The 22884-nt window shown below is 43.3% G+C and overlaps 1 protein-coding gene across 1 annotated transcript in view; it reads right to left on the reverse strand.

The window, feature by feature from the left end:
* Positions 1-22884, reverse strand: part of CFAP47 (cilia and flagella associated protein 47) — a 926770-nt gene that overhangs the window by 669003 nt on the left and 234883 nt on the right. Inside the window, exons 23-27 of the mRNA XM_073550693.1 lie at positions 14604-14772; positions 4371-4471; positions 3028-3187; positions 2718-2916; positions 1975-2181 (exon numbers count right to left, since the gene is read on the reverse strand). Of these exons, the coding sequence (XP_073406794.1) occupies positions 1975-2181; positions 2718-2916; positions 3028-3187; positions 4371-4471; positions 14604-14772 (836 nt within the window). The remainder of the gene's footprint in view (positions 1-1974; positions 2182-2717; positions 2917-3027; positions 3188-4370; positions 4472-14603; positions 14773-22884) is intronic.

The raw sequence follows: 22884 nt of genomic DNA on the forward strand, positions 1-22884 counted from the left end.
TGGAATATTAACAGTTAACAATTGTTCTGAAATGTAGGTAACGTGTACCCTCAGCCAGACTTGGTAAGAAGGTGGCTGAGCTCCATGGAAACCAGCTGTACTTTATGTAAGATAAAAGCTTTTTGCACGAAAATTTCAGCAGATAGAAAAAGCAAGTCAATTACAAACTTGCTTATTTTCATGCTGTATAAGTAAATAAAAGCAATTTAATAACTTGAGAATACCACTTTAAGTAAAAACTGTTCAGATATAATGGTCTATGCAAGAAATTACAGCAATTACAAGAAAGCCAACCCATATATTTCACAAAGGCAACATTTTCTTTATTCTCAATAGGTTTTCTCATTACAACAGCCAACAAGATTTCTGCATAGACGTAAAGTGATAGCTAATAAAGAAAAGCCTGTGCTCAGTGAATTTGCACTCCATATATTGCATATCACCATGAGAGTGAAATGCATTTGTTACCATCAGCCATTCTGCTGTTTGCATACTTATTTCCCTAATGTGCACTTGCAAGGAAGTTAGAAAATAGGCAATAGTCATTAAATATATTATCTGCACTAACATTTGCAACCTGCTGTTAGCCAAAAAAAAACTCGAGCTCTGACTGTGAAGGCAAAAAATCAACTCATAAGCGCAGAGAGCTCATTTTCATTAAACATACTCAGTGATTTTGTCATTTATACTCAAATAGAAGACAGGCGCATTTATATATTTATTTCTATGCCTTTCTTTTTTAATCTCTCTTCTAATCCTGTAAAGTATTATCACACTTTCCTCAATGGGTAGGTTGTTGTGTAGCATAGATTTAACAAATGAGATGGCGGGGAGCTGATGATTGCTGCACAGAATTCTTCAGAACTCTTGGAGAACGATAACGCTATATTTTTTGTCTACTCTGTAATTTTTAGATCCAGACAAAGGGAATAATTAAAGATATTATTTATAATCAAATTCCTCCAAGTAGACCAATCTATTATTCTGTATTGCTAGCCAAGCAGAACAGTTACGGGGTTAACATCGCCATACAAAATTACAGATGTGTAAAACAATGGGAAGAAATGGAATATTCTTCAGAGAAGGCTGGGAAGAGGAACAAAGGAGAGTTTCTTGCAGAATTTATGCTTGCTGAAAAGAATGTTGGCAATTTAATTATTAATAGGCCTGTAACATTTGAAGAATAATAAATGTCTGAATCATCAGGTCAGGTCTATGTTTGGATCAGGAAGGAGCAGGTCTCAGATATAAAATAACATTTTGTCTACTCCCTACAAAAATAAATCAGAGGTTAAAAGCAAAGCAATGTCATGCTTTGATGTAGAGGTTTTAAACTAAAATGCTTGAGGGAAGGAAGCCAAAATTGATAACACTTTGAGCCTATACAGCTACATACAGGAATGATAACCATAAAAGAAACTTGTAGTCATAGTCAGATACACTTCATTGGTACCAACTTAAATTTAACAGTATCATATAATGTCAGATTAAAACAAAAAAGGGTTGCACCTTTGGAAGTCTAGTACTTGAATAAAGAAAAATAAAAAAGAGAAAACGCAACGCATTTAGATTTTCCCCAGTATTCCATTACTTTGAAAGGTGTTGTTCATCCATTCAAAATGTAAAAAAAAAAAAGAGAATCCAGTAAAAAAAAATCATACAAAAATATTCTTTCCAACAGTGATAAGGTGCCCCTCCAAAATCTGTGTCCTCTTCAGTCTGGACAGACACTAAAGCCATTCACTGATCTATTACTTATTTACAGTATTCTGTAAGTTTTTTTACTTTTAGCTGCAGGACAACACTTTTTATTAATTAGACTAATATAGTCATTATATTTTAGAATATGGATTACTGTCACTGCCATGTTTGAAGTAAGCTGGATGCATTTATTACCTTTTCTCATTATGTAATAAAGAACACAAGACTGCAAACAAATTAGCATTGAGAGGTCTTTAACAAAATGTATCTTACTGGTTATTATCTTCATCCATGAATAAAATGTCAGCCAAACAAGACACTGGAGTGGAGGATTTGAAGGCGATTTTGCAGACAATTTTTTCATCCAAATGGCCAGAGCTTAAAATAGTCTGACCATTGGGAAAATGGACAGTAAACAACTTCTTGCAGTCACCGTTATCAAGTTCCACCTCTGGAGTTTCCACTTTTAATATAGATGGCCTACAGAGAGATAGATTTTGTTTAAACAAGCATGACAATCAGTAGATCAAATAGAAATTGGTGCAGGCTATACACGAGGAGGCAGATTTCCACCAACAACCCAGTCTTTAGCATCGTTCAGCTCTAGGATCAATTTTGGCCACCATCAACTAAATAAGTGTTTAGAATTAAGACAGGACTGACAATAAAGAGGTATTAGTGGTCTATGTGTCAGACACAAATCGCCTTCCCTTGGACTACCATTGGTAGGTTTTTCTGGAGATGCTTCTAGCCAATCATCTAGAGATCACATTTTGGCCCTAGTCAAAGTTGCAAAGTTGCTTAAATCCTTACATTTGCCCATTTATCCTGCTTCAAAATATCAACTTTTATTCTGCACTTCCCCGCTAATACAGTATATATCACCTCTTAAATGGTGCCATATAATATATAATAAATGTAATTCTTTTCACTTGTCAGTTATTTTATTGTTCTGGCTGTTTAATGTAAAAATATAGGCGATTCCATAGAAACATCTAAATATTTATTTTATATACCTGACATAATTTGCTGACATGACATCAACCACAGCTTCAACTTCTGTGTCTAAAGGCACGGGACATAGTAAAACAAGTGGTGGATCAAAAGTTATCACTGGCTTTTTGGAGCTACCGAACAGACGGAGAGGTATATACAGAGTATCTGGATCATCATTTAACATCAGTGGAATTTCCGTTCTGTAGTTCCCCGGTCCAGCTGTAAAAAAATCAAAATGAACATTTGTCAATTAAAGCCATCATACTATATAAGTACAAAGAATAATAAAAAAATAAGAACCTTAAACCTTCAATTCTCCCACATACTTACTAGGACAAAATTGGACATTAATCTGACTTGCTTCCCCTGGATGAAGTACACCCGAAGGTTTACTGAACTTAAAAACTCCATTCTTCAGAGTTTCCAAAGTTTGATCAAGATTTAACCTCCATGACACAGTTTTCTTTGAAATATTGCTTAGCTCAAGCACCTAAGGAAATAATGGAAATATATCTTTATTCCATGAAGTTCTGAAATGGATTAGAATGTACATATTGTCTGGACGTATCATAGAATATCATATTACAATATCAATCATCAGCCTTTCAATTAAAGAATTATTGCCTCTCATCTATGTACTTGTTTTATAAGTTAAATACCTTAAAAGAATGTAACAAGATAAATGCAAGACATCAGCAGTAACACAAAAAGTGGAACCTTTTACCCTACTCTACTCTCACTCAGTTAATAGAAAAAAAGCCAGGACCAAAGGCAATACTCTCTAGGTAGCATCCATAAGTGGATGGCTCTAGTATGCACAGTATGACGGTATAGGATCTGGACAAATCTGTTATCTGATAGCTAAAACGACAACAAAAATTACATGGCTGTTTGATTAATGGTGATAAAAAATGAAGCAGACTTAAAGGGGTATTCCCATCTCCAAGATCCTATCCCAATATGTAGTAGGTGTAATAATAATATTAGCAAATACCTCCAGTTAGAAAAGTACTATAGCTTTTCTGATTCGTTATGGCTCTTTCCTTATGTGCAGGCATTGCAGGACTTTAGGTATCCATGGTTATGTCCACAGATGAAGTGACAACTAGTTGCTAGTGGTCCTAATCTAAGGTCCTGCACCTACTATTTATTGGGATAGGATCTTGGAGATGGGAATATCTCTATGAAATATGTGCTTCCCCCACAGGCATCATTGGTGACAGACTGATGAGCCCCATACACAGCACCTATCCCTGTGATGAGGCCGGCTGAAGTGCTCGCCTCTTGGATACATGGCATATGATAACTATGAGTCCACTGTATTTTTAAATTCCAGAATTCCTGGAATTATGGAACTTAAAATGTTACCATGATTATAGGGTATTATAGAATTGAGATTCATTTTTAAAATATGCTTATTACTTAATGTGAGATCATAAAAATACAGTGTATATAAAAATATTATTTTTATATTTTTGAAAGAAAAATAAATAGTGAAATCTATTGGATTATTTCTCTTTGTATACGGTTCAATATATCCATGCCTTGTAATTATCGTATGAATTGGACCTAATTTAGCTTTTGGGATACTTTTTACAATTCATATTCTCTTACTTAAAATAATCCTGGACTTTTAATCTATTTTTCTTCAACACTGTGCACAAGAGTCTTACCTGAGAGCATAAAGAGTTATCTGCAATGCCCAGATCAAGCACTCCAGACGGTAATTCAAATGCAATGTGGGTTGTGGAGACTCTGAGCGGCTGCTGCAAAACTGTAAAAAGCTATTAGAACTAAGGAACTATCATGTTAATACAAACTGTACGTTAAAAGGGTTTTGACATGTTTATGAAAATCTAGCTTAATTACTGTACTAGGAAAAGTATAACATTCTATTGCAACTTATGTCAAAATTCATCTCCACTTTTAATAACGTCCAATGAACAGGTATGCTTCATCAAGAGTTCATTTATGGAATCATTGGCCTTCAGAGAATGGTTGCGAACATTAGGTGTTTTGCAGAAGCAGTGTTGGTACACAGTTCCACGCAGTGCCTAGCCCCATTCCACAATTGTTAACCCCTTTACCACCTAAGCCTGTTTGCAACTTCCTGAAAAGTCTAAATTTTACAATTCTGACTAGTGTAACTTTATGTGGTAATAACTCTGGAATGCTTCTTCGGATCCCACTGATTCTGAGATTGTAAATAGTTAATAAATAACATTTCCCACGTGTCTATTTTGCATCAGCACAATTTTTGAAACATAGTTTTTTTTTGTTAGGAAGTTATAGAGGTTAAAAGTTGACCAGTGATTTCTCATTTTTCCAACAACATTTTCAAAAACCAAATTTTTAGGGACCACATTACATGTGAAGTTATTTTGCGGGGCCTATGTGACAGAAAATACCCCAAAGTGACACCATTCTAAAAACTGCACCCATCAGGATGCTAAAAACAACAATCAAGAAAATTATTAACCCTTCAGGAGCTTCACAGGATTTTTTGGAATGTGGAAGGAAAAAATTAGAGAAAAAGTGCAAAACCACTGTTTTCTGATGAACGGCAAGACTCAGAAGGGAAGATGTGTGGTGAGCACTTTGAGCCAACAGGTTTTTCACAGAAGTTTCTAATATTGAGCTGTGAAAATTAAAAAAAATTCCCATAAAAATGTTTTTTAGCCGGCAAATGTGCACATTCACAAGGGTAACATAAGAATTTGCATCATATAATTTGTTGAGCAGTTTCTACTGAGTACGGCGATACCCCATATGTGGGAAAAACTACTGTCTGGGCGCACGACAGGGCTTGGAAGGGAAAGAGTGACATTTGACTTTTTGAATGCAAAATTTGCTGGAATAATTAGCGGACACCATGTCACATTTGGAAAGCCTTTGATGTGCCAGTTGAAACCCCAACACAAATAACATCATTTTGGAAATTTGACCCATTAGGGAACTTATTTACATGTGTGGTGAGCCCCTTGAACCCACTGGTGCTTTACAGACGATTATAACATTGAGTGGTGAAAAAGAAAAAAAATTTCCTACAAAAATGTTTTATTGCCTCAATTTTGCATTTTCACAGGGGTAACAGGAATAATTGCACCATACAATTTGTTGTGAAATTTCTTCTAAGTATGCCGATAACCAATATGTGAAAGGAAATCACTATTTGGGCAAACGGCAGGGCTCGGAAGAGAAAGAGCACCATTTGACTTTTTGAATGAAAAATTTGCCGGAATAATAAGCGTAAGCCATGTTGCATTTAGAGAGCCCCTGATGTGCCTAAACAGAGGAGGAACTAGGAACTTATCTAGATGTGTGGCGAGCACCTTAACAGAAAAGCATAACGTTGAGCATTTTCACAAGGGTAACAGAAGAATTTGCATCATACAGTTTGTTGTGAAATTTCTTCTAAGTATACCGATAACCAATATGTGAAAGGAAATCATTATTTGGGCACACGGCAGGGCTCGGAAGAGAAGGAGTGCCATTTGACTTTTTGAATGAAAAATTTGCTGGAATAATAAGCGTAAGCCATGCTGCATTTAGAGAGCCCCTGATGTGCCTAAACAGAGGAGGAACTAGGAACTTATCTAGATGTGTGGCGAGCACCTTAACAGAAAAACATAACGTTGAGCATTTTCACAAGGGTAACAGAAGAATTTGCACCATACAGTTTGTTGTGCTATTTTTCCTGAGTACACTGATACCCCATACGTGGATGGTTACTACTGTTTGGGCGCAAAGCAGGCCTCAGAAAGGAAGTTCTGTTTTGGAATGCAGACTTTGATGCAATGATCTGGTGATGTCATGTCACATTTGTAGAGCCCCTGATGTGCCTAAACAGTAGAAACCTCCCATACATGACCGCATTTTGGAAACTAGACCTCTCAAGGAATGTATTTAGATGTGTGGTGAGCACCTTGAACCCCCAGGTGCTTCTCAGATGTTTATAACGTAAAGTCATAAAAATTAAAAAAAAATCAAATTTTTCCCACAAAAATGTTATTTTAACCCCAAACTTGGTGTTTAATGAGGGTAAGAGGACACACTGGATCCCTAAAATTGTTGTGCAATTTCTCCTAACACCGATAACCCATGTGTGGTCGAAAACTACTTTTGAGGTATAGTGCAAAGGTCAGAAGGAAAGAAGTGCTTTATTGGAGTTTAGATTTTGCTGAGCTTGTTTGAGGGTGCTATGTAACACTGGCAGAACCCCTGAGGTGCCAGAACAGAAGAACCATGGATAAGTGACCCCATTTTACAAACTACACTTCTCAATGAATTCATCTAGGGTGCAGTGATCATATTGACACCAGAGGTGTGTCACAGAATTCTATACCATTGGGCAGTGAAGAAAAAATTAAATTTTTAACACCAAAATTTAGTTTTAGCCCTAGATTTTACATTTTCACAAGGGGAAATGAGCAAAAATGGCACTAAAATTTGTCCCACAGTTTCTGTGCTGAATGTAGAAATACCCCATAAGTGGCTGTAGAGTGATGCTTAACTATATGGTGAGATTTGGGAGGGACAGCATGCTGTTTGACTCTTCTATGGCAGAATTTCCTAAAATAGTTTGCGGACTCCATATACAGAGCCCCTAAGTGCTAGAAGATCAGAATCCCCCTTCAAATGACCCCATTTTGGAAATTATACCCCTTTGGGAAGGTGTAGTGATGAATTTGACTCCATGGGTGTTTCCCAGAAACAAGCAGCTATGGATGTTGCTGAGTGAAAATTGCAAACAGACATTGTAGTGCCCATTATGCTGTAGTGACCAGTACATTGTTGTGACCAGAACATTGTGCCCAGCTCATGCTTCTGGAGACATGCACCTATAAATAAGGCAGGCTCTCATTGTTAAAGAAATGCCAAAAATTAGGAAGCCAAATGTGGATTCGGCACACTGTGGGGCTCAGAAGAGAGGGGGCATTTGGATTTGGTAGCTCAGAATTCGCTGGATATGTTTTGGAAGGAAAAGAGCTATTTCCACTTTCCAGAGCCTTTGTATTACCAGTAACGTGGAAGCCACCTATACTTTCTTTGATAGATGATGAACCTGAGGTGGGACTTGATCTTTTTTGTGGATTGATTTGAAGCTTTTATTAGGAAATGTCATGCCGCCGCTGTATACTCACCCGGCCTCCGCTCCCGCGCCGCAGTCCCCCGCCGGCAGCCGCGGCGGCCCCTTCTGACAGGTCCGTGGCCAACGGTATCTCTGCATGCAATGCGCATGTGCCGTGGCCGCGCCTCCCTCCTGTCACTTGTGCTCAGGGGTGCCCTGACCCGGACCAATGGCAGACCAGGCAGGGGTATATCAGGCCGTCCTCCATTGAGGGAGGCGCCTGATCGTCATGTTTGCTAGCACACTGAGCCCTGCTTCCTCGTGTACTCTCTGCAGTCCCGCAGTCCTGTCTTCCGTGGTTCCTGCACCAGACATGCAGTCCTGTATTATGTGGGTCCTGCTATCTATGCTCCAGTCCTGCAGTCCTACTCCAGTCCTGCCTCCTGTGTTCCTACTCCATCCTGCTGTCTATGCTCCAGTCCTGCAGTCCTACTCCAGTCCTGCCTCCCATGTTCCTGCTCCATCCTGCTGTCTATGCTCCAGTCCCGCAGTCCTACTCCGGTCCTGTCTCCTGTGATCCTGCTCTGTCCTGCTGTCTATGCTCCAGTCCCGCAGTCTAACTCCGGTCCTGTCTTCAGTGATCCCGCTTCATCCTGCTATCCCAGGTCCGGCCCTGCAATCCTACTCTGGTCCTACCTCCTACAGTCTCGTGCTCCTACTCCAGTCCGTTCTGAGCCGCCCTTCTCGGTACCAGCTATCGTAGCCTGCTCCTAACGATCCCTGTATAGGGGTCGGCTCTACGTAGCAGCTCGCCCCAGGGCCCCTTGGTGCCACGATCCAGAGGGTCCACTCCTGGAGATTTTCCTCACCTGACCAGCCATGGTAACAGTACGATCAGGCCATGGATCCCGCCGCTACTTCTGCTGCTACCCAAAAAGAGTTGCCCTTTTTACGGGAGAATCAGGGATGCATCATGTCTGTCATGAAGTCTTTGGACACCCGTTTGTCGGCCCTGCAGGTGGCTGATCCTGGAAATGCCACTCAAATAGCCAGTCTTCAACAGGAACTGGGTCAGCAACGGGATACGCAAGCCCATATTTTCAGTTATATGGCCTCCATTGATAGCTGTTTGTCGGTCCTTCAGTCTGCCGCCGCGATCCCGCCTCCTCCTCCTGTGTCTACAGCTCTCCTGACACCCCGCCTCGCCAATCTGTCTCGGTTTAGTGGCGATCCCAAGCTCTGCAGGGGGTTCTTAAATCAGTGCAGCCTCCATTTTGAATGGTTGCCTCAGCAATATCCCTCTGACCGGACCAAAGTGGCCTTCATTATGTCCCATCTAAAGGGGAAAGGCCCGGTTCTGGCTGAACCCTCTCTGGGAACGGGACGACCCCATTGTCTTGAGTCTTCCGGTCTTCTTGGATACTTTTTGCAGGGTTTTCGATGAGCCGGGTCGATTAGCCTCTCTTACCGAGTCTCTTTTTAACCTTCATCAGGGTTCTCTTTCGGTCGGGCAGTATGCGATCCATTTTCGCACTCTCTCCTCTGAGATTGGCTGGAATGACGCGGCATTGGTAGGGGCATTCTGGCGCGGTCTTTCGAGCAGAATAAAGGATGAACTCGCAGGTCGGGATACCCCGAATACCCTGGAGGTCCTTATCTCGCTGGCCAACCGCATTGACCTGCACTTCCAGGAGCGCGCTCGGGAGTCAGCGAGAGACAGGAGGTCCACTAGACCTACTTCCCTTTCCAACCGGTCCGCTAGTCCCCGGTCCTGCCAGGTCCTCTTCTCCCTCCTCGGTCGAACCCATGCAGGTGGATCGCCATAAGTTTTTCGAGTTGCATCGGAGGGAGAGACGGGCACAAGGCCTATGCCTCTATTGCGGGGGTTCGTTGCATTTTGTCCGCAACTGGCCTGAGAGACCGGGAAACGCCTCCACCTAGGTCAGGTAAGAGAGGCCTCCCTAGGTGCTAATCATTCCTCTCAACCTCTTACTATATCTGTTCTTGTGGTTTCAAGGCAGAGACGTGGGTCCGAGGTGGCCTACGTGGATTCGGGCTCGACAGGTAACTTCATCAGGCGTGAAGAGGTGGACAAGTACCAAATTCCCGTGGTTACCCTATGTAATCCTCGCCAGATTGCCGCAGTGGGTGGCAAACCATTACAGGAGACTGTCACCTTGGTCACTGAGGAAGTGGAGTTGCAAGTCGGAGCCTTACATCGAGAGAACATAGCCTTTTATGTTTTGCCCAAGCTCTCCCATGCGATTCTATTCGGTCTCCCTTGGTTTAGGACTCATCAGCCTGTCCTCGACTGGTCATCAGGGGAGGTACTCCGTGCCAAGCTCACTGCCTGATTCCTGTCCGTCTTACGGCCGCTCCTCGGCCACCTCCTGACCTTGCGGGCCTTCCTTCAGCCTACAGTTCCTACGCTGATGCCTTTGATAAGAAGGAAGTGGAGGTTCTTCCTCCACACCGGCCTTTTGACTGCCCAATTGAACTAATCCCTGGTTCGACCCCTCCAAGGGGCAGAATCTACCCCCTGTCTCCCGCAGAGACCTTAGCTATGTCTGAGTACGTCCAGGAAAACCTCGCCAAAGGCTTTATACGGAAGTCCTCTTCGCACGCTGGAGCGAGGTTTTTCTTCGTCAAGAAAAAGGATGGGTCTCTACGGCCGTGCATTGACTATAGGGGCTTGAATGAGATCACCATCAAGAACAGGTATCCTCTTCCACTCATTCCAGAGCTGCTTGACTGTCTCAGAGGGGCTCAGGTCTTCTCCAAGTTAGACCTTAGGGGAGCCTATAATCTGATCCATATCCCCGCAGGTGACGAGTGGAAGACGGCTTTCAACCCTCGAGACGGCCATTACGAGTACCTGGTCATGCCCTTTGGTCTCTGCAATGCTCCTGCGGTGTTTCAAGAGTTCGTCAACGAGGTCTTCCGGGACCTCTTGTACTGCTGTGTGGTTGTGTACTTAGATGACATCCTTGTCTTCTCTCTGGATCTCTCATCCCACAGAAAGAGCGTTCGCCTGGTGTTATAGCATCTTCGGGAGAATCGCTTGTACGCTAAGATAGAGAAATGTCTCTTCGAACAAACCTCTCTGCCATTTCTGGGATACATTATCTCTGACACTGGATTAAGGATGGATCCCGAGAAACTGACTGCCATTCTCAAATGGCCTCACCCTGTTGGGGTAAGAGCGATACAACGGTTTCTCGGGTTTGCCAATTATTCTAGGCAATTCATTTCTCACTTTTCCGCAATAACCAAACCTATTTCCGCTCTCACCTGAAAGGGGACAGCTCACAATTCTTGGACTACGGAGGTGGAGGAGGCCATTCAGACCCTAAAATGGGCTTTCTCCACGGCCCCGGTGTTGCACCGTCCTGAAAGCAACCAACCCTTTGTACTCGAGGTGGATGCTTCTTCAACAGGTGCCGGGGCGGTAGTGTCCCAGAGATCAGCCTCTGGTCGTCTGCATCCCTGTGGCTTCTTTTCAAAGACCTTCTCTCCATATGAGTGCAACTACTCAATCGGTGACCGTGAACTGTTGGCTATAAAATTGGCCCTAGAAGAATTGTGTCATCTCCTGGAGGGGGCTGTCCATCCCTTTGTAATCTTCTCTGACCACAAGAACTTGGCCTATCTCCAGTCTACCCAGAGACTCAATCCACGTCAGGCCAGATGGTCCTTATTTTTCACCCGACTTGACTTTGAGCTCCGCTTTCGCCCCGGCAACAAGAACACGAAAGCCAACACTCTATCCAGGGTCTTCCAGCCAATTGAAACAGTGGAGGAACCTTCGCACATTATTGAGCCCACTAAAATCATCATAGTGGCTCCAGTGACCTGGCTTTCTCCACCTCCCGGCAAGACCCTTGTGCCTGAAAATTTCAAGCAAAAGGTCCTTCTATGGGGACACTCTTCCAGATTGGCCGGCCATGCCAGAACCAAGAAGATGCTTGCCCTTATTATGCGTCACTACTGGTGGCCTACGCTTCGCCAAGATGTGCTTGATTTCGTGGCCTCTTGTCCCTCCTGTGCTAAAAACAAAGTGCCGTGACAACTTCCATCCGGCTTATTACTTCCATTGCCTGTCCCTGCGGTTCTTTGGAAACACATTGCCATGGATTTCATCACCGACCTACCCCGTTCTTCTGGCTGTACAGTCATCCTGGTGGTGGTGGACTGTTTCTCCAAGATGGCCCACTTCATCCCTCTGTCCAGTCTCCCCTCGGCTCCTGAGTTGGCCAAAGTCTTCATCCATCACATCTTCAGACTCCATGGACTACTGCAACGTACTGTGTCTGACCGGGGGTTTCAGTTCACCTCCAAGTTCTGGCGGGCACTTTGTAAGCTCATGAACGTTTCCGTCGACTTTTCCTCTGCCTACCATCCACAGTCCAACGGGCAGGTGGAACGTACCAACCAGACGCTGACTGAGTACCTACGCCATTTCTCCAATGCCCACCAGAATTATCAATGAAGTCGCCTACAAATTGAGGTTGCCTGCTTCGCTCTGGGTCCCGAAGACCTTCCACATCTCTCTCCTGAAACCTGTGGTACTGAACCGTTTCCACCCCGTATCTGATCCTGTGTTTCAGCTGGTTGGTACCGATAATACCTTTGAGGTGGAGGATATCATCGCCATGAAAAAGGTTAGAGGTAGGACCTTTTTTCTTATTGACTGGAAGGGCTTTGGTACTGAGGAGAGGTCCCGGGAACCCCGGGAGAATATCAATGCTCCAAGCATTCTCAAGAGATTTTTTGCTAATCTCAGGGGAGGGCAGCTTAAGGGGGGGGTACTGTCATGCCGCCGCTTTATACTCACCCGGCCTCCGCTCCCACGCCGCAGCCCCCCGCTGTTCGGCAGCCGCAGCGGCCCTTCTGACATGTCCACGGCCGACGGTATCTCTGCATGCAATGTGCCGCGCCTCCCTCCTGTCACTTGTGCTCCGGCGGTGCCCTGACCCAGAAGCACCGTCGGACCAATGGCAGACCAGGCAGGGGTATATCAGGCTGTCCTCCTTTGAGGGAGGCACCTGATCGTCATGTTTGCTAGCACACTGGGCCCTGCTTCCTCGTGTACTCTCTGCAGTCCCACAGTCCTGTCTTCTGGGGTTCCTGCAGCAGTCCCACAGTTCAGTTACTCTGAACTCTGCCTGGCCTCTATTCAGTGTTGTCCTTCTTTTTAAAGGTGCACAAAACTGTGGCCGGCGGCACTTTTATTTACGCCTAAAAAGATGGCCACAGCTGGATCATAGGCCAGACAGCATACACAGTGTCTCCATCTGCCTCATCATAGGGAATCTTCCGCTGGGGGTTCTGTCTGAATCACGTGTTTTAGAGATTCACACGGAAACCGCGATGTAAGCACTCAGTGTAGAGTACAGGATAAATATGCGTTGAGCCTTACTGTCATCTTTGGAAGGCAGAATAAACAAATGAACAGTAGGTGAAGAATTGGTTTTATTAATTTTTTACGCCACTTCTGCAGTATGTGATTAGATGACTTTAGTCTTCGGGTCGGTGCGATTACAGCGATACCAGATTTATATTTTTTCAATATTTCTGCTGACAGAGTAATGTGATCACCTTTTTGCGGAACTAGTTGATGTTTTCATTGGTACCATTTTTGGGCACTAGACATTTTTTGATCACTTTCTATTCCAATTTTTGGGAGGCAGAATGAACAAAAGCCAAAAATTCAGGAATTTATTATTTTTTCATCCCGTTCTGCATGTGGTAAAATTGAGAAGGCAGCTTTATTCTTCGGATCAGTATGGTTACAATGATACCACATTTAAATAGCTTTTGTGTTTTGGCGCTTTTATACAAAAACAATTTTATAGAAAAAAATATTTTTGCATCGCTTTATTCCGAGAGCTATAACTTTTTTATTTCTCCACTGATTGAGCTGTTTGGCAGCTTGCTTTTTGCGGGACAAGATGACATTTTCAGAGATACCATTTTTATTTATATTTGTCTTTTGGTCATGTTTTATTTCACTTTTTGTTTGTCAGTATGATGAAAAAGCACAATTTTTTGCCTCGTATTTTTTTTTTACAGTGGTCACTGAAGGGGATAACTGGTGGGACAGTTTTATAGGTCAGGTCGTTTTGGACGCGGCAATACCAAATACGTGACTCTTTTGCTTATTATTTTTGCTTTTTATAAAAATATTTATCCATGGGTACAAAATATTTTTTATTTTTTATGATTATTTTGTGATTTCTTTTTTTAATATTTTTACAATTCTTTTTAACTTTTCTTTTTACTTTTTTCTAAGTCCCTCTATGGATCTTTCACTTTCCGTAGTCGAAGTTCTATTGCATTGCAATTCATTAGAACTGTCAGCCCTGCAGACACAAGTTAGTTAGATCATGCACTATATTTACACTACATTAAATACATAATTAGGAGGGAATAGGGAAAAAAAACTACTTAAATAATTTAAAAAGTTAAAATTATACTACTTCTTTAGGCAATGCCTATATACAATATGTGGGTCTGCAATGAAGACAATATTGATTGGCGCTGGCCAGAAATGGTAAAACATATTCAGTAACAGACATTTTATAGAATGACATTTTCACAATTTATAAATGCTTTTGATTTGAAGGTGACGTTCTATAAGGCTATATCTCTAAGTAGTCAGGAATTTGTTATATCAGATAATGTGTTCCGGGTAGAGAAGAGTCAGTTATAGAGCGGCTGGTCAATCACAGACCACATCTATCTGGAAGCCTTCGCGCCTTCTATCTACCAGCATTGCTTGGGTTGTGAGCACTTTTACTCTATTAATAGGTTACAGACAAATGTATTGACGTACCTGTAGCATTTACTTTACAGGCAGGAGTGATGACTTTCACTGTTTGAGGTCTTGGGACAACAATGTGCTTTTCTGAATGGCTTGGAGTGACGGGAACAGAGCTGTCAGCGTCAGCTAATCCACCAGTAAAGTTGATATTTACAGGAAGCTGAAAGTCATAGGCTGCCACCTGCAGTAGAAAAATCCATAGTAATATACTGGCTCCTAATACCTTCACAGATTCCGAGTCATTAATAGCATGCAAATTGTGGGAAACTTCAAAGGAAACAGGCACAGGTGTAACCAATACTTCACTTAATTAATGGCAAATTATTGTACCGTATGTCGTTGACGCAGACACCACAAGTTCTTAGCGTGCTCAACAAATCTACCATTAATCACATTTAGCCCGCAAGCAATTGGAAAAAGCAAGACAATTATTATGTGATCAATACAGAGTACCTGGATTACTGATAATCAGGCTGACAACACATGCTTAAGCACAGAATCAGCAGAAATGAATTACTCCTGTATCTGCCCATCTGTGTATTGTGTTCACTCTCAGCTATAGTCTATGTCTCCTGCACAACCAATGTTTTAATTGTTCTAGTGATGAAAGTTTCCGAAGTAACCAACAATAAACCCTGCGTAGTCCGATGCTGCAGTCAAGGGCCCCTATTCATCAAAGTGTGCGATAGATAGATAGATAGGATAGATATATAGGATAGATAGTAGATAGATATTTTTATTATTATTTTAGTTACCTTGGAACGATAAATAAATCAGTACATTGTTTTATTACACTAAAAATTACACTAAAATAGTGAGCCAAAATGTAGTATGCTTTGAAATATACTTATAATATAATTTTATTTTGTGTCCCACAGCGTCTTTTGGTCTACTACAATATCAAATGTGTAAAAAGTGCATGTTGCAACGGGGTTCTGGTTTAATCATCCAACTATGCTTAAAGTCATAGCTCCCAACCATCCTAATTTTCGTGGGACAGTCCCGTTTTTAACCCCCCCACCCGCGTCCCACCCGGAACGCTATTTTTACTGTATTTCCACGCCCCCCCATGCACCGACCCCATCCTCGCCGTCCCAGAGAGATCCACCGCAGCCTGTAATGATGTGGCTGGGCTGTGTGTTCTGTGAGCACAGGACCTGTGATGAGGTCACAGGAGGGGTGGAGTCAGGGGTCACATGATCAGGGGCCTCCAAGTCTGCAGGACTCTGCTTTGCTAGTTGTCATGGTGCTGGATGAGGTGAAGTTTATGTGTGGGGTCAGGAGGGGTTTACAGGGTGGATGGAGTGGAGCCGTGTGTGTATGCAGCGGAGCCGTGTGTGTATGCAGCAGAGCCGTGTATGTACAGAGTGGAGCCGCGTGTGTACGAGGTGTATGGAGCGGAGCCGTGTGTACGAGGTGTATAGAGTGGAGCATGTGTGTACGAGGCATACGGAGTGGAGCCGCATGTGTACGAGGCATACAGAGCCACGTGTGTATGAGGCGTACGGAGCGGAGTCACGTGTGTGCAAGGCGTACGGAGCGGAGCCGTGTGTACGAGACGTATGGAGGGCAGCTGCGTGTGTACGAGGCGTACGGAGAGGAGCCGTGTGTACGAGGTGTGCAGAGCAGAGCCACGTGTGTACGAGGTGTACGGAGTGGAGCCGTGTGTGTACAAGGTGTACGGTGCGGAGCTGTGTGTGTATGGAGCAGAGTTGTGTGTGTACGAGGTGTATGAAGCGGAGCCGTGTGTGTATGAGGTGTACGGAACGGAGCCCTGTGTATACGAGGTGTACGGAATGGAGCCCTGTGTGTACAAAGTGTACAGAGCTGAGCCGTGTGTTTACGGAGCTGAGCAGAGCCGCGTGTGTACGGAGCGGAACCGCGTGTACGGAGCGGAGCCGCATGTGTGCAGGGCATACAAAACGGAGCCCTGTGTGTACGAAGTGTACGGAGCTGAGCCGTGTGTGAACGGAGCAGAGCAGAGCCGTGGGTGTATGGAGTGGAACTTCATGTGTACAAGGTTTACGGAGTGGAGCCATGTGTGAACAAGGTGTACAGAGCGTGGCTGCATGTGTACAAGGTGTATGGAGCAGAGCCGCATGTACACGAGGTTTCCGGAGTGGAGCCTTGTGTGTGTGCAAGGTGTACGGATCGGAGCCGTGTGTGTGTACGAGGCATACAAAGCGGAACCGTGTATGAGGTGTGCGGAGCCATGCGTGTACAAAGTGTATGGTGGGGAGCATTCATACCTCCCAACCGTTCCGGATCCGGCAGGACAGTCCCGATTTTGAGACTGCCCCGGTCGGGAGGTTACTTTTCCCACAGACACAGGAGTACATGGCGGAACCCAGAGGAGCACTTTAAAATTTGCATGTGACGTTCCACCGGAAGTGACATGCTGGAAGCTGACCGAAAATGAGGTAATTTCGGGAGGAGATTGTGCCGTGTCCTCCTCCGACAGCGCAGACAGCTGGATTGCCTTGGACTCGGGGATGTGAGCGGATCATGATATGTCCTGCATCAGGAGGCTCAGGTGGGCACTACAATGTGACCCGGACTGCTTTAGTATATTTATAGAATCTTTATTTATTTCTCTCTTTGTTTCTTTCTCTCTCTCTTCTTTCTTTCCCCTCTTCCTTTCTCTCTCTGTTCTTTCTTTCGCTCTGTTCTTTATTTCCCCTCTTTCTTTCTCTAATCTTTCTTTCTCTCTCTGTTCTTCCTTTCTCTCTCTGTTCTTCATTTCTCTGTTATTTCTTTCCCCTCTTTCTTTCTCTCTGTTCTTTCTTTCCTCCCTCTCTCTGTTCTTTCTCTCTCACTCTGTTCTTTCTTTCTTTCCCCTCTTTCTTTCTTTTTTCTTACTGTCTCTGTTCTTTCTTTCTTTTCCCACTTGCTTTCTCTCTCCCTCTCTGTTCTTTCTTTCTCCTCTTTCTTTTTTTTCTCTCTCTCTCTGTTCTTTTTCTTTCTTTCTTTCTCTGTTCTTTCTTTTCCCTCTTTCTTTCTCTCTCTGTTCTTTCCTTCTTTTCCATATCTATTTCTCTTTCTCTGTTCCATCTTCTCTCTCTCTGTTCTCTCTCTCTCTGTTCTTTCTTCTCTATCTCTGTTCTTTTTTCTGTCCCATCTTTCTTTCTCTTTCTTTATTTCTCTCTGTTCTTTCCCCTCTTTCTTTCTCTTTCTTTTTTCTTTCTCTTGTCTGTTCTTTCTTTCCCCTCTTTCTTTCTCTTTCTAATCTTATTCTTTCTATCTCTAATCTTTCTTTCTCTCTCTGTTCTTTCTCTCTCTGTTCTTTCTTTCTTTCTTTCTCTGTTCTTTCTTTCTCTCTGTTCTTTATTTCCCCTCTTTATTTCTCTCTGTTCTTTCTCTCTGTTCTTTTTTTCTGTCCCCCTCTTTCTTTATCTCTGTTCTTTCTTTCTCTCTGTTTCTTTCTCTCTGTTCTTTCTTTCTTTCTCTCTCTGTTTCTTTCTCTCCTTCCCCTCTTTCTTTCTCTTTCTCTGTTCTCGCTTTCTTTCTCCTCTTTCTTTCTTTCTCTCTCTGTTCTCTTTCCCCTTTCTTTCCCTCTCTGTTCTTTCTTTCTTTCTCTCTGTTTTCTTTTTTCTCTCTCTATTCTTTTCCTCAGTACCAGTCAGTGTGCCAACAGTACCAGCCACTGTGCCCATAATGCCAGCCAGTGTGCCCTTAGTACCAGTCAGTGTGATCAGCAGTGCTAAATGGGTGCGGTTGGGGCATGGACATGGGTGTGACTAGTTCTGAAATGGGTGTGGCCGGGGCATGGTCTAAAATTTGCCGCGCCACAGCCTTTGTCCTCTTTCCATTCTTCAAAAGTTGGGAGGTATGTTAAAGTGAACCTAACAGATACATGTTGCCCAATCTGTAGGCAGTATATATCGGGCACTGGCTGTAATAACTCAGAGGCATATTTGACTCTGGAATGCTGTGGTGTTTCAGAGAAAAACATACTTTAATGTCCGCCGGGGACTGAGACCGTACTGTAGACTAATTGGACAGGCAAGTCTCTGGGATAGGCAGAGACCTGTCAGTCACTGGTAGCAGGCAGGGAGAAGCCACTAGGGACTCATCTGCCTGAAATGTCTATAGCGCCGTCTTGGTCCCTGGCAGCTATTAAAGTATAATTTCTTCTGAAAATCTGCAGTATTTCAGAGTCAAACATACCTGGCTGAGATCATGCAGCCAGTGTCTGATACATGCTGCTCGGGCAGAATACATTAGCTGTCAGGTTAAAGGGATAAATGTTCATCATGACTGCCACGGATTGGGCAAATTGTATCAGCTGTCAGATTCTCTTTAGAGGGGTTTTTCCATCTAAGACTTTTTTGCCCATTCATAGGATGTGAGCTCCATCTCTAGGACCATAGTATTTGAAGAAGGGGCAATGTCTTACCCTTAAGTAAGTGGCGAATTGATCATTTATGAACTATTTCTATTTATTTTTATGGGGGCTATGAAAATTATGAAGCAATAGCATATGCGGCCATTAGTGAAGCAAGATGTCATTGTATGCAAAGCTCAGTGGAATTAATAGTGTAGATATAGATAATGTAAGTGGGTAAAAGAAATAAATAATAAGATTGGGTCCTTTTCTTAAGATGAGCTCCTACAAGTGGGACCTTTCCTGGTGATATTCCATAAATATCCATGATGGGAATACCCTTTGTTTTGGAACCTACGCAGAATGGGGTTATGAAGGAGAGAGGCCAGAAAGCTGTGTGTGCTTCTCTTATGTAGCTAAAGCAAAGATTAAACTTTGAGTGTGAAAACACAAAAAATACCTATACAAAAGTATAAAATGCAAACTAATTGCAAAACGTAACAATCTCTATTGCCATAATTGGCTAAAAAACATAAAATTACACAGGACATGATTAAAAACAAGTATAAGAAAAAACACCATAATCACTACTATGGATGGTATACAAATAGGTTCCCACACCATAAGAGATAAGTAAATTAAACTTGGCACTCAACTTTGGAAAGGCAGACGCACGTACTCAGCGTGAAAAAGGGAAAAATGCGGCACCTACCAGATTGCTGTGTAACCAAAGTCCTTTATTTTGCCATATTCAACAGCCATTCTAAGATGAATTTGCATGCCCTTGTCAGATCACAGCTGCTAAGCAGCTTGAGGCTGGGCAAGTACTGGCATGGGAGACTGGCTGGGAATCCCTGGTCTGGACCAGTTGAAGTGTCTTGAATGTGAAATGCCCATTGTCCGTCTCTGTTCCCCGCATGCCTCTGTACACCTGCCTGTAAAACCACTGTCTACATTGAATATGGCAAAATAAAGGACTTTGGTAACACAGCATTTTGGTGAGTGCCGCATTTTTTCTTTTTTCACTCTGATTACATAGATGTTTGTTCCAAGCTGAGCACCAGTTACCGATTGCATTTTTACCGTCACTTGGTCAGTCAATATGGTATATGATCAGGACACAGAAAAATGAGAGCCATTTGAGTGCCGTTCATTTTTCATCTCACATTTGCAGATGCACATACTTATCTTCCTCTAGGATGTTCACGTTAACCAGGGCATTCATTTTCCTTGTGGTCCATATGACAGCCCATTACTTAAAGCGATATTGTGACTGTTCACTATGGTATAATTCATATAAGATAACAAGCTCTCACTGCAGTCTGTAACTGAAGAAGGCCATGTGGGGCCGAAATACTTTTTGCTTGACTGCTTGCTTTGCTTGACCTATTTACCTTTTACAAAGTTGAGTGCCAAGTTTAATTTACTTATGATTAATAACAAGGGCTGGACAACCAGGAGGATAATGAGTATGATCACATTGCAGATACTGTATGAATGGTAGATCGATAAACTGAGTTGTATAGAAGGTTAGAGAGTAGGCTACATGAAACGTACGTTGGGGTGCATTACTCAGCAATAGAAAGACTCAACATTATGCAGGGTCAGTATTTCCCAATTCTCAATACCTTAGGTATCTGATATAACTGGGTATTTGTACTTGTACTTATATAGCAAAGCCAGGAATCCTTGGTTCTGAATCATCAAGACTAGCGATTTTCTCACTTGTCTTAACCAGAGGGAGTGGTGGAGTCAGACGCTACTGATTCATGAGTAGATGCATGCCACTTCATTAATCAGGAGTGGCTGATGAGTGGCATGTTCCTCCATGTACCTTGCCACTAATCTCCCCAAAAATTGCCACTAAATTAGTAACTGGAATAAGATTTCTGAAGTAGGAAATGCAAAAAGCTCTACATGAATTAGACGAGCTGTGGCATCACACCCCGCTGCACCCAGTCATGCCCTGTCCATTCTGGTGTTGCTGGGAGAAACTGGCGTCAAAACTGCAAGTTGCGCCACAATTTTGTGACTTTTCAAAGCAATTTACACCAGAATTCTGTCAAAATTGCTTTTATGAATAGGACCTTTATTTTATGTACACTATACTATTAGATTTTTGCTCTATGCACTTTACTTATAAATGCATATCATACAATTGTATAAATGTATTTCTTTGGGCAATAAAGGAAATGATATTATTTGGATTTAAATCATATATTTTACCTTGCATCTCTCTGACCTTCATTACTATTCAGCTTACAGATCTACCTTTCATATTTCTCTGTAATCATAAAATACTCATTATCCTCATTGCCCAGTCTTTCTTTTTAATCATGCCTCTAATTACATACTGTGCCATTTTATGATATTTTAGCCAATTACATCAATAAGGATTGTTATGTTTTGCAATTAGTTTACATTTTAATTTTTATATCAGGGCATTTTTTGCATTCTTATATCTTTTGCATATCCTTTCCCCTTTGGGGGTTAATGCAGATTTTGTCCTATTTTTTATACATTGCTTTTAAAGGGGTTATCCACTATTAGGAGAACCCCTACTTAAGGGGGCTTCACACATAGCGATATCGCTAGCAATATCGCTAAAGTGTCACCGATTTTGTGACGCAGCAGCGATATTGCTAGCGATATCGCTACATGTGACACTTACCTCAGATCGGCTCCCCGGCTGGCTATCGCTGATCGCGCGAGAACGTCCTGGGCCATTTCTCGTCGGCGGCTTCCTGATGGCGCCGAAGAGCGACGCGTGGACGCGGGCGGAGGACTTCATCATCACCGCGTCTGACAGGTAAGTAATGACCGCTGCTGCGTTGCTGCATCGCTGGTGAGATCTGCCTGTTTGGCAGCTCACTAGCGACCATTTAGCGGTGCACCAGCGATCCTGACCGGGTCGTATCGTTGTCGGGATCGCCGGTGCATCGCTAAATGTAACGGGGCCCTTAAACTAAATGTTTGGCTCTGGTAGAATAATAAAGCCTTTACTCACTGTTAGGAATGGCGGAACGCACTAAATAAAAATAATAATAAAGTGCGTTCGCCGCTCGGGGTCCACCGTGCAGTAGGTGTTACAACCGCTGATGAGTAATGGCAGACGAGCAATATGGCGATATAATGCGCACGGGTTGAACTTCACCCGAAGTGCGCAGAGCAGACTCTGTTCACACACAGAGGCGCCGCAACAAAAACATACAAAAGGCTGAGCCTGTTAAAGTCACAGGCCTCAGGTAAATGCACACACGGTAAAAGGTCACAGGAGCAGGAACTAAGACAGAGGGGCTGCGTCCGTCTAGACCTACTGTGTGTGCTGCGTCGCTACTGCGAACACCAAGAAGGGCTGCAACCGCAGCGGGGCGCAGGACACTGCCGCTGGACGACACAGCTACAAAGCAGGCGCTATGTCGGATGCTAGCGCAGAGGTGCGGTGTGCACAGTGGCCTGAGGCTTGCCACAGACTGGCGCAGACTACTGAACTAATTCCCTAACCACATGCGTAAAATCAGAGAGAAGGGGTTTCATAATAAGTCAGTCACCAGAATCATACATCCGTCACCATTCACACAAAAGCAGTATAGTCTATACTAGCGTAAGGCGGAACGGTCATGCGCGCTTTTTATAGCAGCCGGGACCTTCTGGAAGCTTCCAGATCTCCGAGATGGACCAATGAGATCTGGAGCAGGACCTGAGCACATGACTCCCAATCTCCAAAGGGAAACCGTCTCATGAGCATGCTCAGTAGGAGGACAGAAGGACTTAACCCCTGGAGACATTTGCTGCAAGGCAATTTCCTCTGCGGTAGATAAAGAGCAAGAGACCTCAGAATGTAAGGATCTGGATTCCAGCAGAGGAGACGCAGGAACCTGACTCCTAACACTCACCTCCTGTGCCGGCTCCGTTCCAGCAGTGTCTGCACTCACGGTCCCGGGGCTGTGATGCGGTGGAATTATGTGT

Source organism: Dendrobates tinctorius, unplaced genomic scaffold, assembly GCF_039654945.1.
Source record: "Dendrobates tinctorius isolate UK_male_01 unplaced genomic scaffold, ASM3965494v1 ptg000166l, whole genome shotgun sequence".
Taxonomy (NCBI): domain Eukaryota; kingdom Metazoa; phylum Chordata; class Amphibia; order Anura; family Dendrobatidae; genus Dendrobates; species Dendrobates tinctorius.